At 40.5% G+C, this 17144-nt stretch overlaps 1 protein-coding gene across 1 annotated transcript; it reads right to left on the bottom strand.

Annotated features, from left to right (window-relative positions):
• Nucleotides 1–100: 100 nt before the first annotated feature.
• LOC139352728 (uncharacterized) lies at nt 101–601 on the bottom strand. The gene has a single exon (XM_070995358.1). It carries the CDS (start codon nt 599–601, stop codon nt 101–103), a length of 501 nt encoding a protein of 166 aa, XP_070851459.1.
• Nucleotides 602–17144: the final 16543 nt, after the last annotated feature.

Genomic DNA, 17144 nt, shown 5'->3' with positions numbered 1-17144 from the left:
ACATCTACAGCTGCAACCTCCACCACAGTGACGTCGGCCTCCCCTGTGTCGCTGAGGTCTACGTCCTCGATAGCTGGTCCGAGCGCACGCATCTCTCTGCTCAGCGACGAATCGGTAGAGTAGCCGGCCCACGAGGTGCCCCTAACTCCTCAGCAAGCACCTGCTCGGGTGGGTTGCCGGCAGAGCTTCCAGCGGCGTTGAAGTCGCCCTTGTAGATCTTTATGTGGATTGCACTAAACCCGAAGTTCAGCACTCTTCGAGCAATCTCGATTGGAGCAACTGACTCCTTGTTTAGGACCAACACCGCCCGGTTGACATCCCCTTCATGCTCCTCCATCTTGACGACTTCCCAGTCCTTCGTGGGGAGGTGCGGGTTGCATTCTTGCAACATGAAGAGGATGTCCTCCGGCGCCTTGATCGCTGCTGGAAGCCAAATCCGAGCTTGGGGCCTACTGCGCACATCACACCAGTCTAGTGCGACAATGTTCACCCCTTTGTAGTCCTCACCGAGCTTGCTCGCCGCCTGTTTGTATAAGTCAGCCGACCGCTGACTATCGCAGGCCACCACCTTGACGCTGCCCTGGTACCAGCCCGCGTCCATGCAGCAGGGCGAAGTGCCTGGCTTCTCCCGCACCATGCGCAGGCAAATGAGGGAAAGGTGGGACTCCACTGCCTTCCACTTGATCCTGGGGATCCTGCCCTCCGGATTGCCCTTGTCTATGAGACCGAGTAAGACTCGGTCCTTTGTAATTTAGGCGAAAGAGCACCTTCCTTGCCCATTCCACCTTCTTTAGCCATTCAGGCGAAGGTGTGGCAATATTGCTCCTGTCATGAGAGCGCAGAGTCTGGGCGGCAGTCCGCCTTTCTGCGTATGTGTATTTATTGGCGCCAGCGTGTGGCCAGAGCGCCTTGGCTGCCCGGCCCTGCCCCGCGATGCCCGGGTAAGGCGATAGTTTGAACAGGGGGTAGCCATGTCTCTGAGCACATCGTTTGAGACTGGGCTATGTTTTGATTCTGGCCCCCAAAAACTAGTCCAGTCTCCCAGTAGTTCGCCCCGGAGTGAGATGTTGTTTAGGAAAGGGAGATGGGTAGGTGTTGTGTTGGGTATGGGTTTGTGTAAAGCAACTAGCTGAACAATTCGAATCGTCGGTATTGCTTCGTTGCAGGGTACCCGCTGGCTGTCCGGGACTGTTTATTTACTGGGGTTTACGTCCACGATTCCGTGTTTGACTTCCCCCACCAGCTTATTCACAGTTGACCTCGAGAGAGGTCGTTCGCTATCCACAACCTGCGAAACGCTCTGTTGCCCCACCTAGGCGACTTCGGATCCATCTAACAAGTTCCTCTTCTTCCATGCTGAACGAAAACCATCGTTGGTAAGGGAAACTATGTTCTGTACATCGCCACTTGTTTTTGCGTTCAGGTGAAACAGTTTTGTTTATATGAATGGCCGCAAACAGATCCCTGAAGGTCGGCCAGCGCAGATAATCTCCGGTAAAAGCATCGGTATCGCACGAAGGTTGAACTTGGGGAGCTTGGGCTAACATATCCGCGATCTGAGCGCCACATCTTTCGTAAACGGAATAGCAGTATTTTGCTCGGAGAATTGGCAAACTATCGTATTTTTCATTATTTAATTATATTTTTATCCCAGCGCTACAAGTGCACACTTATAACTACCAGCTGCACTTTCTCCGACTTCTGAAATGCTCCCGGTACATTCTTCGTACATTCTGCGTACCGGTACATTCTTCGTACTCTGCCTTGATGCGGTCCCATAACGCGGCGAATGTTAAGCATGGAAAGCGTGGAGGGACCGGCGAAGAAGTGTTTGCCCTGGATTCAAATTTACTCTGTCGATCTTAGACCTCAATAAATTAGCTTAGAGCGATTTGGAAAGCTTTTAGAGTCATTTTTCCGTTTGCACGGGTGACCCTTTTTCGGGGCGACGAGGACTTAGCGGTTAGTTCGGGAGTTGGCGGATCTACCGATATGCTACGCACTACTAACGCCAACGCCCACTCTAACGCCCACAAACCGCGCAAACCTGTGGCATCCACAATTTTCATGCTAGAAAAAAAATTATAACTGATATGTATTAGTCTCGTCAATACCTATCGATTGACCCAAAGTATTCCACGCCCACTCTTACGTCAATAACGCTTAAATCCGTTTACCGCCCACATAACCAAATATTGCTGCTTGCATATCTCTCTTTCCCTTTGCTCCCATTAGCTGAGTAACGGGTATCTGATAGTCGAGGTACTCGACTATAGCATTCTTCCATGTTTTTTCTTCGATTAAATATAAGTGTATGGATGTACGGCCAAATTCAATTACATTTTTTGTACATTAATATGCACACAAAAAAGATTCGGAAAAAATCGGCAATATGGCCGCACGTAGCAAAGGAAAAACGAAGAAAATACAAGGGAGAACGCTGTAGTCGAGTACCTCGACTATCAGATACCCGTTACTCAGCTAATGGGAGCAAAGGGAAAGAGAGATATGCAAGCAGCAATATTTGGAAAGGTATTGACGAGACTAAGACATTTCAGTTAACATTTTTTTCTAACATGAAAATTGTGGCGCCACAGGCTTATGCGGCTTGTGGGCGTTAGAGTGGGCATGGCAAACTTTTTTGGATCAATCGATGGGTATTAACAAGACAAATACATTTCAGTTAACATTTGTTATCTAGCATTAAAATTGTGGGCACCACAGACTTGGGCGGTTTGTGGGCGTGGCAAACTTTTTTTGGGTTAATCGATAGGTATTGATGGGGACAATACATTTCAGTTAACGTTTTTATTCTACCATCAAAACTGTAGGATCCATAGTTTTGGGCGGTTTGTGGGCGTTAGAGTGGGCGTGGCACATTCCTTGCGCTGGTAAGAAGCTCAGGAATCTGCATGCCAAATCTTAATAGCCTAGCTCCTATAGTTTACGAGATTTCCGCGTTCACCCGGACGGACAGACAGACGGGCAGACGGACATGGCTAGATCGACTCGGCTAGTGATCCTGATCAAGAATATATATACTTTATGGGGTCGGAAACGCTTCTTTCTGCCGGTTACATACTTTCCGACGAATCTAGTATACCCTTTTACTCTACGAGTAACGGGTATAATGACGAAGTTGCTTATTAATTGCCGCAGTCGGATTAAATCGGACTTGGATTTTGGTCAAATCATTCTGAAAGTCAAACGAATTATATTTTCGACTTTACGTATCTTCGTTCAAGGGTCGGATCGAATGAATCAGAATGTACGCAGAGGATGCGTGCGGTCGGTGATGATGCTGAAGGGCGGCGGCGTTGATGTGCGCTGGCGGCTGGGCTATGGCGCTGGCTTCGTGGCGGGTGCGGCGGTCTGCTGCTCGGCTGTATGGGAGAAATCACTTGAAGCGCGAAACACCCTGGGAAAAGAAAGAACTAGACACACGCAAGCTTCGACTTAGTAAAGATAAGTCGGGGGAGCGAACGAAATTTATTCCTCTTAGTGACAAATTTCGTACTGACTTAAGCCTAATGTAAGCTATGCGCCCCAGTACGCAGTAGACACTTCATGGCGTGAGATGGGAACAGAGCGGGTGAGCGGTGCACTGGGAGAGAGGTGCAATGAGATAGCTGTGCGGTAGAATTGTAGAAATTTGTTCGGTATCGGCAGCGTAGCGGCGAAAGTTTATTTCTAGTTTAAAGAACTTTTTTTTTTAAATCGAAATTTTCATGTTCGCGATTACCAAAATGTGTGTTATGATAATTAAATCTATTTAATGTTTATGATTGTAATGTAATGTAATGGTTAATTGTTTTTGAAAATATAATAATGCAATCCATGACAAGTTTTGAAATATAATCCATTGCTCGAAGTATTCCAGGGCCATTTGTTAACCCAAAAGGCATTCACAGGAATTCGTATTTTCTTTTGTTTATTATGATTGGGGTTTTCTGAACGTTTGTTTCATTCCTGAGAATCTGATGAGATCCAGGTAATACTCTAGTTTACGGTCCTCACCCCCAAAACTCACGAAAAAGTTATCCTCGACGGAACGCGAATTCTTAAGAATTTACATGAATAAATAAAGGCGCGGTCTGCCATAGTTCTCTTGTAATCGAATTTCAAACATACGTGTTTTGCTATAAAAAAAGTAGCATTTTCTGTTAATAAGCATGTTTTCAAAATAATAAGCATGCTAAACAATGTGACAAAAGTGTGTAATTGTTTTTGTAGCAGGCCAAGCCCCACAGCCGCGAAGTAAATATCCTCGATGGACCGCGATTCGTTAGGAATTGGCGTGACCATCAATGACCAACTTTTCAAATCGAGTCTGAAGAAAACGAGGTTGTTGACTTACAGGAGCCAACATAGTAGTCCACGGAACGCGATCTAAGAAAAAGTCGTGATTGCAGACAAATTTAATCCAAGTCTGTAAAATCATTAACTAATACCCAATACAATTTGTATTGTCATTTTTTATTTAATCATTAATATTTTCCGCACCTCCATATCATATCGGGAATCAAAGAATTGAACTAATAACTTTCAACGTCTGCATCGGCTGGATCTTTAATAAATAAATATTTATGAAAATATATTTCATGTATGTTTAAATCGCGGCCATTTTTTTTTTAAATTGATGCTTATTTTGTTTTGGTCGGTTTTTATTAATCACTGTGGACGGCAGTCCACGTAGTGACGAAGCGCACCAGAAGGGCGTGCGAAGGCGACTACTAAATATACCGAAGAAATGAAGATCTACAGTAATCGTCCGATTGTTTCAAGTGATACATCAATCGAAAGGTATTGCAAAAACCAAAAGAATTGCATACCAAGACTCAAATAAAATGTGATCTGTTGGGGCCGCTGGGGATAATTACCCCCCGCTGTCAACCTAGATGTATTTTCAATAAAAATACGCGTCGAATGACACCTCAACAAACAAGATTTTCGGGGCCCTCTCAAAATGGAAATTTTATTTTGTTTGTCAGTTTGTCCCAAAACGTAATTTTAGAGTCCCGAAAATTCTACACGATGTTAAACCGCTCAATATAAGAAACATTAGTTGTAGCACTTTTGGAAAAACTAGCTAGTTTGGCGAGAAAACAGCTATAAATAGCTACATTTTGTATACCCGTAACTTGTGAAGTAACTGAAGCTACAGGCTTGTGCTATACGTCGTTAGAAAGGTACTTCAAAATACTACGTACGCCTTTTAAACACGAGTTGGCTTAATACCACCGTTTAAAAATTATAGTCCACATTTTTTTTTTATAATTAATTTTTTTTTGCCTTTTTTTTTGATTTCTTAAAAACGTTTTTAACGATTTTAAATAAAATAGTGTATAGCCCTTGAGATTCCTCATCTTTTGGTATACGATACATTTTTGTAAAAGTACCCGTTTCAAAGTTATTAATCAACAAAAATGGCCACATTTAACAGTTCAGAGCATCTTACACTCCCTGAACATTGACCTTTCTTTGTGCGAATCCAAACTCTATTTGAGCTTATTTCCGAAATTTAGAACAAATTCCATCAGAAAAAATATTGCTCATCGCTAAAGACTTAATCGAAGCTAAGACTGCCATTCAAAAAGCAAAAGCAGCTAAATCTCTGGAAAAACTAATAAAGAAAAAAAAGTGTTCAGGAACAGCAAATTTAGCAGATACAATAGAAACTAAAAAGGGTGCAAAAATAATGTTACTTCGAAATCTAGTTGTTGCCTCAATGGAGGGATATAGGGATAATAAAGAAGCTGCATGAAACTGTAAATATTGTTAACGTCTGTCCAATTCGAAGAAAATTAATTTGAGATTGAACGTATCGAATCAAAGTTTCAGCGGAATAATAATGTTTTTATAATTCGAAAACAACTTCCAATATAATTAGCGTATGCAATTACTATTCATAAAAGCCAAGGGCTAACAATCACATCCGGAGTTGTTGATATTGGTGATAGAATATTTGCAAACGGTCAAACTTATGTTGCTTTATCACGTATAAAAACCCTCTCTGGCTTACATATTCTCAACCTTAATCCGAAAAGCATTAAGACAAATGATGGTGCAATTATAGAATGCAATCGGTTAAGAAGTAAATTTGAAAAGATCTACAACACTTGGTTGGTAATAACAAAAAAAACACAAACGTTTCTAATAAATACATAAATTTGAGGCGGCAAACAACGGCTATTATTGAGCCATCTGTTTTAGAAGGAAATGTTACCAACAAAAAGACTAAAAATAAAAATGTTTTACATAATATACGTGGTATGGAAAACCCAAATAATGCTTGCTATGCGAATTCTGACTCAATGCCTTATAAATATAGGATTTATAACGGATTCTGTATTAAATGATGAAAATAGTAACATTATAAAGGCATCATTTTTAAATAATACATACCATTTAAAGATGGGGACAAATATTAATGTTACAGATTTACGATCAAGTATTTTGGATAACATAGAACAGCAGGGCAGCGGGGATTTTTTGAGTCATCTATAAGAATGTCGTTCCCTAGCAGGAATAGAACAATTATTTGTACATAAACTTGTAGAATCTATAAAATGCTCTAACTGCGATTATAGGCCAAATATACAAAGAACAGAAAACGTAATTGCTCAACGTTGTATTCCCGAAGATAGAAACCGCTCAATAAATTAATTAATATCATTTAATTACGGAAATTGGAAAAATATTCAAGAAAGCGAATGTGCACATTGCGGGAACTAGTTAAAACATCAGTCTCTTATATAGGATACAGGACGCGTACTTGTGTTCTCACTTAGTTTATTCGATTCGGCCAACAGACAAATAAACAATGTTAATTTAACAAACGCTTCACAAACTGAGCTTAGATTTGAAAATAAAAGATACAGTTTATCAAGTGCAATATTCCACCATGGGAATGTATTTAATGAAGGACACTATACATCAGTTTTAAAAAATGATAGAGAATTTTTGAAAGCCAATGACACAATAATCTCTAAATGTTCCTATTCACGTAAAAGCAAAGATGTATTAATTCTGTTTTATGTTAAAAAGTAGCTTGAACACTAAAATTAAAAAATTTTTTTTTGCTCAGAATAAACTAATAATTTTTTTTACATTCGTCACGCTTTATCAAAACCGTACATCTAATCCCAAGCATGTGGATAGCAGCGTGCCGAATGTAGAAAAAACAAGGAAGAACGCTATAGTCGAGTACCTCGACTATCAGATACCCGTTACTCAAAAGGAAATGGAGATATGCAAGCAGCAAAGCGAGATTAAAATGCGCCACCTACCGGCGGTAGACAGATTTAAGCGTTATGGGCGTTAGAGTGAGCGTGGCAAATTTATTTTTGGATCAAACGATAGGTATTGACGACACCAATACATTTCAGTTAAAATTTTTTATCTAGCATGCAAATTGTGGGCGTCACAGGTTTTCGCGGTTTGTGGGCGTTTAAGTGGGCGTGGTAAACTTTTTTTTAGGTCAATCGATAGGGTTTGATGAGAACAATACATTTCAGTTAAAATGTTCTATCTAGCATTAAAACTGTAGGAGTTACAGTTTTGGGCGGTTTGTGGGCGTTAGAGTGGGCGTGGCAGTCTACTGAAACAAACTTGCGCTGCGTAAGAAGCTCAGGAATCTGTACGCCAAATCTCAATAGCCTAGCTCTTATAGTTTCCGAGATCTCAGCGTTCATCCGGGCAGACAGACGGACAGACGGACAGACGGACATGGCTAGATCGACTCGGCTAGTGATCCTGATCAAGAATATATATACTTTATGGGGTCGGAAACGCTTCCTTCTGCCTGTTACATACTTTCCGACGAATCTAGTATACCCTTTTACTCTACGAGTAACGGGTATAATTAAGAAAATGTATCTATTAAGTTGGCAAAAGTTGGTATCAGAACTTTTGTTTTCTGAATGTGCGATGAGGTGTTTTTTTTTTTGTTTGATTTTAACGTTCACGAATTTTTAGTTTTCTTATTTTTAACATACATCACATAATTATACCCGTTACTCGTAGAGTAAAAGGGTATACTAGATTCGTCGGAAAGTATGTAACAGGCAGAAGGAAGCGTTTCCGACCCCATAAAGTATATATATTCTTGATCAGGATCACTAGCCGAGTCGATCTAGCCATGTCCGTCTGTCCGTCTGTCTGTCCGGATGAACGCTGAGATCTCGGAAACTATGAGAGCAAGGCTATTGAGATTTGGCGTGCAGATTCCTGAGCTTCTTACGCAGCGCAAGTTTGTTTCAGTAGACTGCCACGCCCACTCTAACGCCCACAAACCGCCCAAAACTGTAACTCCAACAGTTTTGATGCTAGATAAAAAATTTTAACTGAAATGTATTGTTCTCATCAATACCTATCGATTGACCTAAAAAAAAGTTTGCCACGCCCACTTAAACGCCCACAAACCGCGAAAACCTGTGACGCCCACAATTTGCATGCTACATAAAAAATTTTAACTGAAATGTATTGGTGTCGTCAATACCTATCGATTTATCCAAAAATAAATTTGCCACGCCCACTCTAACGCCCATAACGCTTAAATCTGTCTACCGCCGGTAGGTGGCGCATTTTAATCTCGCTTTGCTGCTTGCATATCTCCATTTAGCTGAGTAACGGGTATCTGATAGTCGAGGTACTCGACTATAGCGTTCTTCCTTGTTTTATCTATGTATTGTACACATTAACCATCGCTGTGAAGATGCCGTGAATTAATGTGGTGTGGGACTTTTGTTTCTTCAGGAACGAGAAACGCGCCGGGTAGCCTTCATAATTCTCCTTGTTCCTTCCATAATGCGGAATAGTAGCGCTCGATTTTTGGGTATTTGCCTTAGACACAGGATCGACAAAATTAAGGGAGTGGTTAACCGTCATGTGACGAAACCCTGTTTCATCCAAGCAATTATGTATAAGCCCTGCAACAATCGGAAACATCGGTGGTCCCGCTGTCGATGTTCTCCTAGATAAGAGGGATGAGTGTCTCCTTGGAGCGGTCTTCGAATGCAGCCAAGAAGAATTGTCCGGACTCACGGTCGATACCTCCAAACACCCATTGGCCCTCTATGACTCGTCCACAGTTATATTTTCTCCTACCAATCTTAGTTTCATCAACTTCAACGGCTGCTCCATTGCCTCCGATAACGCATTTGTTGTTTTTTTTAGCCCAATCAAACAGACTCCGTGATTTTGTAAAAAAAATAAAATAGCTTCTTTGTCCATACTTAGGAAACTCCCGAAATTAACGTTGCAAGACTCGCTCAGATACATTTTATATTTGCGAAATAAAAATCAAAAAGTCTACATGACTTTTTAAATGAAAAGCCAATATATATTTTGTCGCAAGTCGTTTATTTTTATAGCAAAACACGTAACTTTAAAATTCGATTATAAGAGAACCGCGCATCTATTTCTTCATGTAAATTTTTAAGAATTCGCGGTCCATCGAGGATAATTTTTCGCGAATTTTGTAGTGTAGAGTATTACCTCAGATTCGAAATCAATTGTGGAAAAGTATTTAGGGTTTCTAAAATTTGACAAAATCAGCGAAGACCCGCATTGGATATTTATCCGGTTTCCATCTTCGTTCAAACCATTTGTTGGTTCCACTAGCGCAGCAGAATTATAAGGACTCCTTTTTGGCCTAATAATTTCTTCTTTTAGCATTTGCCTAATTTAAGAGTTTAAAAAATCGTAAGCTGATAGGGCATAAGGATAATGTTTACTGTAAATAGATCTTTCACTTTCGGATATATTTCCGTATGCACCTCATTGATAATATTCAATACTTCATTCTTCAAATCTTTCCTTTGATTTGCAGTTGACATTTTGATATTGGTTGTAGAATAATTTCACGACGGCTTAGGATTGATGTCTAATTTTCAAACTTTTATTTTTGTGGGACAATTTAACGGCGGTATATGAAGGATTTAATTTTCAAACTTTTATTAATGTCGGTCGGATTTTTAATTCCCAAACTTATATTGTTTTTTGGATAATTCTAAACTGGATATTGCATTCCCTGAACTTCCACCTAACTTTGTTGATAATTTCTGAATTCTCATGCTTTGCCGTCCACCGCGCCCTTAAAATTATCTCCAAGAGCATTGTCACCATTTCGAACCTCAGAGACGGAAATTAACTTATTCTAGTTAAATCTCAAGCCGATGGTGATAAGTTTATAAATACTACCGAGCTCACCGGTATATGCAAAGTACAGTGTAAGCTCCACGAGACCCTCAATTTTGTGAAAGGGACATCCTACGATGGTGTTTCCAAGCCCAGCGGAGTCATCTTAATAACCTTCGAACTCTATAACCTCCCATCTAAAATCGAAATTTCTTGGCACTCAGTTAAAGTTCGCGAGTACATTCCAAACCCCATGAGATGCAAGTCTAGCCAACTCCTCGGTCACACAACCAAAAAATGCCCCACTCTGCTAAAATCGCTTCCACCGATGAAGCCACGAAAAAAACCCCTTCCCCCTCCCCATCCCATTCCCCGATTCCCCAGTCCCCTATGACCACACCACTTATCAGCAAAAGCAATCCACTTCACTTGCTCATAAAAAGTATAACTTATCTCCTGCATCACATGCATACTTACAAGAAATCCATGCTGAATACGAAAGTAGCAGCCGAGCAACATCTTTAAATCATAATTAATCAAGTTTACACAATATTATTATTATATATTATTATATATATATTATTGACGATGCTATGAGTGATTCATAGTTTCGTAAATCTAAACCAAACCAAATAACATCCTCTCTCTCTTCCTACTTATGTCCATTACACTAGTACAATGAAACAAGAATGGATACTTTAACAATTACCACGAGCTACAACTTTTGATAAACGATACCAACCGTGATGTTAATTGCCTTCAGGAAACATATATTAATGCCAACCTAACGAATATTGCTTACGCCAAGCAAATTATTGGATATTTTTATAACTTTAGCTCTAATACCTATGCCAAAAAAGGTAAAGGTAAATCCCACAAACCCTCTCTACATCCGCGAAATGTTCCTTGGTGGAGCAAAACTCTGCAAGATCTAAGGCAACAAAAGCAATCTCTTCGGCACGCATACAAACAAACTCAGAGCACCGCTTCTCTAATTTCTTACAGAAAATATAATGCTATTTTCAAATACAATTCAAAAAAGCAAAACGGGAATCCTTTGAAAGATTCCCTTCTAATATAACCCCTCTATAATCGACCAAGAAAACTTGGTCTGACCTAAATCGCTTAATAGGTAATTTTTCAAGTAGCCTCAGGACAATTAAATATAACAACGAAGATCTCCATCACTCCGTAGACATTTGCGATGCATTTGGGAACTTTTGGTCAGACTACTCTAAGAACGACAATTCCTCCCACCAACACAAGACCCGTAAAGAAGAAATTCTTTCTCAGGAATACACACCCACCGAATTGTCGACCGCTTCTACAGACCTTAAATACGCCCATCAGTATGCGAAAGGGAAAACACCCGGTATAGACCGAATTTCATACCGAATACTTAAACAGTTGCCCTCCGAAGCTAAATACCGCCTATTAGAAATGTATAACGCTATGCTCGCTAGGGGTACCTACCCTCATGTGTGGAAATCTGCCATAATTATCCCTATCCTAAAACCTAACAAACCAACACACGAAATTACATAATTTAGACCTATTTATTTACTCATATGTTTAAGCAAGACCCTAGAAAAAATGTTAACCAAAAAGTTAATGTGGTTCATTACAAAACATAAACTTATCAGCCCCCACCAAACAGCTTTTAACAACAGCTTAAACAGCATAGCACTCTTGATTCCCTTCTGCATCTCCACCATTACGCATAGGATGCTCTTTCTACCAAAAATCATGTTACCATATTGGCAACTGATTTTGAAAGGGCTTTCGATCGCGTAGGAGTGCATACAGTATTGGATCAACTTTCCCGGTGGGGGGTAGGTCAAAATCCTTCAACTTAGCGAAGGCTTTCATGATCAGCCGTTCTATCCGAGCAAGAGTTAAAAACACTCTATCAACATTCTATATTCTCCACAATGGCATCCCACAAGGATCGCCCCTCTCTGTGGTATTGTTTATGATCGCCTTCCAGTCCTTATATAAGGTAATATTAAGACACAAGCAAATAAAACTGGCACTTTATGCAGACGATGCTATAATTTTTAGCAAATGTAAGAATACTACTACACTAAATAATAAGTTTAAAAAAGTCCTTAATGAAATCCAAATCTGGGGTAACGCCTCCGGTGCGACCCTTGCTGTAAGTAAATGTAAGGTTTTTCATATTTGTAAAAAACAGCGCTGTACATACCCACCATTGTCGTACAATGACATAGATATAGAAAGCATTTCTTTTCTTAAAATACTTGGCCTGACAATTGATAAATGACTTACATTTAAACAACACTGCAGCGAACTTAGGATTAAACTTATCAATAGACTAAACATTATTAAATTCTAAACATCTAATCGATCTCTCATCCACCGGACTACACTTATACAAGCGACAAGAGCTTTGTTGCTGTTCATAATTGATTATGGCCTCCCCATCTACGGCTGGTGCGCGCCATCGAACTTAAGAAAAATCTTACCTCCTCAGGCGTAGCATTGGCGCATTTCCAACGACCCCAACTAAATGCATCCTAGCCGAAGCAGGATTGCCGGACATTGAAACCAGAGTCGCGCAAACTACCTTTAAATTAATTCCAAAACTCATGTGCTCAACCAACTCTATTCTGCTGAAGAACTATGCAGTTGCCTCGAAGCACCGTAGGAAATTCAAAGTCCAATCTACGACACGAAGATGTATAACCTTTATCAAGAGACACAGCATAGGATCGCCTTATCGTTGGAACAAAGTCATTCTATCCGCTCTGTGGGAATAACGCTCCACCACCGTAAATCAAGGACTCCAATCTCTACGTTTATGCAGCTATTCGAAGAAGTTACCCACAAATACTCCTGTATGAAATGGCTTTACACCGATGGTTCAAAGTCCGACGCTACAACCACCTTTGCAGTGGTTGACCAACTCGGATTAATTGTTTCATATGGTCAGCTACCTCACCACTTCTCAGTTTTTACTGCGGAAGCAGTAGCTATTACTTAGGCAATTAAATTTTCTCTCGAACTTGAGGGAAGTTGTATCATCTGCAGTGATAGTCTCTCCACCCTGCGAGGAGTACAAAACTTCTGCAATAACAATAACCTTTTATCCGAAATTCGTCACCTCTGCATCAAAAACTATAGAAAAATTAAATTATTAAGGGTCCCGGCTCATATAGGAATAATTGAGAACGGATTAGCCGTGCCATACAATCATACCTAGAGTATAACCGGACACCTTGAAAAACATCAAAAACATTTTGCTGGACATCGAACTGGAATACTGGTCGTCGTTTAACCACTGGTATAAGCAATTTAAACCTGACAATCAAGTTCCCTAATTCGATCAACGGGAGGGAATGCGACATTCTCACTCGATTAAAAACCGGACACACAAATCTCACACATAAGCACATCCTTAAGGGGGAAAGTCGGCTAAACTTCCCTAATTGCGGAGAAGAAATATCAGTAAAACATCTACTAGGTACCTGCGGACACTACCAAAATATCAGAACAAACCTATTTGGTCTTACCCCGCCATCAAATCTATTAGCTGACCTAACAGCTGCCAACTCCAAGCTATTATTATCTTTCCTACGGATATGTTAAATTATACACCTAATTTAAACATTCCTATTAATTATCAAATATCCCCTCTCATAAAATGTTAAATCACAAATATAAATGTAACAAAATTGTTATCAATTGTCGAGTCGATGGCCATAGTAGTTAGTTACTCCTTTTCCTAAATTAGTTATTATATTGTAAATTCGATTTATATATAATAGCTTATACTGAAATAAGTAAATAAATAATAAGTTGAACTTATCTGAAGCGGTTCAAGCCACCGTTTCTGCTGGGAAAAATCCAAGGAAACTTCAGGAGAGAAAAATCGAAAGATTTTGAAATGCGGCTCGAAGGACCAAAACGTTGCGGCGGTGGTGGCTTGATCGCTTAAATTGTAGGAAATCCCAAGCAAAAAGGGTGCGAAAAACACGGGGGACTTTCGGTCCAGAGTGAAGCGGAGACACACATCTGGCGTGAACAATAGGTTATAACTTATTAGTAAATCAGAGTCTAACCCTTCCATTTCATAAAACACATATTGCGTATCAAATATAGTTATCATGTGATTGTATTTAATTATTGAATATCCATTCACTGGGGATACTCTTTTTTATGTTCATGCTCATTTTTATACCCTTGCAGAGGGTATATTGATTTCAGTCAAAAGTTTGCAACGCAGTGAAGGAGACGTATCCGACCCCGTAAAGTATGTTGGGGCGGTGCGGCTTGATCGATGGAAACAGTTGAAGCCCCAAGATCGAATGGTGCGCAAAAACCACGGGAGTATTTGAGGGGTTTTACGCGACGTGCGTAGATGTTTATTGAATCACTTTGAAATAAGAACTAATTAAGCCTAACTTAACTTAAGCGCTCCAGAGCAGAGCGGAGACTTAGGGGAGAGATGGAGAGGGAGAGCAGGCGGTAGTGCGAGCGCGCGAGATGTAGAAATCTGGATAAATCTGCCGCTCGACACTGCCTCCTGAAATGAAACGCCCTTTTGGCGTGAACATTGTGCAATCCCGGAATTGATGGCTGCTTGCAAAGCAATTGGAGCACAACTGCTTTCTTTGAGTATAGGCTAGGCGATCGTCTACCGTCATCTGAAGGAAGCGTGGACATATAAGCACGGGGTGGTTCTTCTTCGAACACAGATCGCAGCCTTTGGGTATCGGAACTAACCTTGTGTTGAAAGAATTTATTTTTGGAAATTCTGCCACTCGATTTGTGGCTTTGGACTGGACGTGGTGGAAATTGGCAGATCGGAAGCTATCGACGGCCTCAAGAGTTCGATGGCGCTCCGTCAAATAGGAATCAAGCTCAAGTCACGTAGGAATTTCGGCTTTATTTTGGATGGATTGCTCCCATAATGAGAGAGTGAGCTTTGGTAGTTTTGTCGAGCACATATAAACCAGGATAGGGTCCCAGTTCTCAATATTAGCACCGGAAAATTTTAAAAAAGTTAAGCAACCTTGAAAAGTGCGTTGAAGTTCTTTTAAGGCTGCTCCCGACTCCTGTGCTATGGATTGCACATTAAAAAGTGTCTTCAGGTGACTGTTCACCTGCAATCGCTTATTTTCGAAACGCTCAGTTAGGTTATTCCAGGCTGAGCGAAAGCCATCATTGGTGAGTGGGGATCTTGAAACTACGGAATGAGCTTCGCCACTTGTTTTTGAATTTAAGTGGAATAATTTTTCAACGGGCGTTAGACTCGGATTGTTTATGTATATTGCCGTGAAAAGGTCCCGGAAAGTCGGCCAGCGAAGATAATCGCCAGAGAAAACCTCTGTGTCGATAGGAGGGAGCCGACAGCCATAAAACGTGGAATTTTAGGACGGAGTTACTGGAGCATGAGGTATTTAGGAGGAGCCATTTTGGATTTGTTTGATCAGCTGCGCGGCAAATATTTCGTAAGTGGAGTACGTTTGGTAATACTTGGACTTTAGTATGGATTTTGTGTCTGCGGCGCTCTCGCCTGCAGCTATAATGCAGTCGGAGCATATGTCGTATGCTGCCCTTACCGTTTGCCACAAAGAATTGAGGTGATCGCGACGGATTTTACAGGCGGATAACGTTGGGGTAGGAGCACCTCGAGCGTTCACAGTTTCCTCAAAGTGAATCGGACATTCAGCTGTGGCCATAAATCGGGTTAAAGCGGATTTTACTGATGTTGCCATGAAGTAAAATAATTTAGAATTTTAATTCAGTAAGGAAACGGGCTTAAATCCAATTGGAATTTAGGAACCAATCAAGATTGTAAATATATATGGTCACACTGTCGGATAGGCAGAGTCAATAAATATTTATTATATCGGATGGTCGGACTTATGTAAAGAATTACGGACTTTAATATTGTATGTTTGGAAGGCACATTTATTGTGAGCTCTTGACCCACTGTGCAGTGGCGAAAATATCGATATATGTATGTATGTACACTGTACATGTGTACATATGTGGGGTGCGAATAGCGGAATAACGTTGCGGGAGTTGGAAAGACTTCGCTTATGTTTGTATGTCGGTGCGTTTGTTTGTCACCTGCACAACTAAATTGCAAACGATTTGCTGGAGTAAATTTGGAATTTGTAACTTTGTTTTTAATTTTAGAAATAGTTTAGCCGTATTTGTAGTTCGAGAAAAGTAGTTGGAGTGGACTGTAATAGAAAGAGAAGTTAGAGTGGACTGTATTAGAATATTTATGTAAATATACACACGCAGCTGGAACACAGTAAAAAATAAAGAGTGCAAATCTTAAGGACAAATTTTATAATCGCGATTTTTTTACTGTGGCTGAGTTATATTTTACACACAATTGGAATTGAAAACATACTTGAGAACTATTTTAGTTGAATAGTAGAACTGAAATATGTTCTGGAATTGTTTCAAGTGTACAATTGTGGGCAAAGGAAACTGGAATATTGTCGGGCACAAGTAACGGAATTGAAATACATATATTAAATGCCGTTGCGTCGTATTAATCACTTTTGGATTTAGACAATATATCATACAGAAAGTTAGTCGAAATAGGGTTCGAAAAACTGGTTGTATGACCGGCAATTATAGTAAGTGGAACTTATCTGAAGCGGTTTAAGCCGGCTGGGACAAAATCAAAGGAAACTCCAGGAGAGGAAAATTCAAAGATTTTGAAAACCGGCTTCGACTGGACCAAAATGTTGGGGCGGTGCGGCTTGATCGATGGAAATAGTTGAAGCCCCAAGATCGAATGGTGCGCAAAAACCACGGGAGTATTTTAGGGTTTTCACGCGACGTGCGTAGATGTTTATTGGATCACTTTGAAATAAGAACTACTTAAGCCCTACTTAACTTAAGCGCTCCAGAGCAGAGCGGATACTTAGGGGAGCGATGGAGAGGGAGAGCGGACGGTAGTGCGAGCGCGCGAGATGTAGAAATCTGGATAAAACTGACGCTCGACACTGCCTCCT

Source organism: Drosophila suzukii, chromosome 3 (genome assembly GCF_043229965.1).
Source record: "Drosophila suzukii chromosome 3, CBGP_Dsuzu_IsoJpt1.0, whole genome shotgun sequence".
Classification (NCBI taxonomy): Eukaryota; Metazoa; Arthropoda; class Insecta; order Diptera; family Drosophilidae; genus Drosophila; species Drosophila suzukii.
Note: the sequence above shows the minus strand (reverse complement) of the source record. Positions and strands in the feature narration are given on the sequence as shown.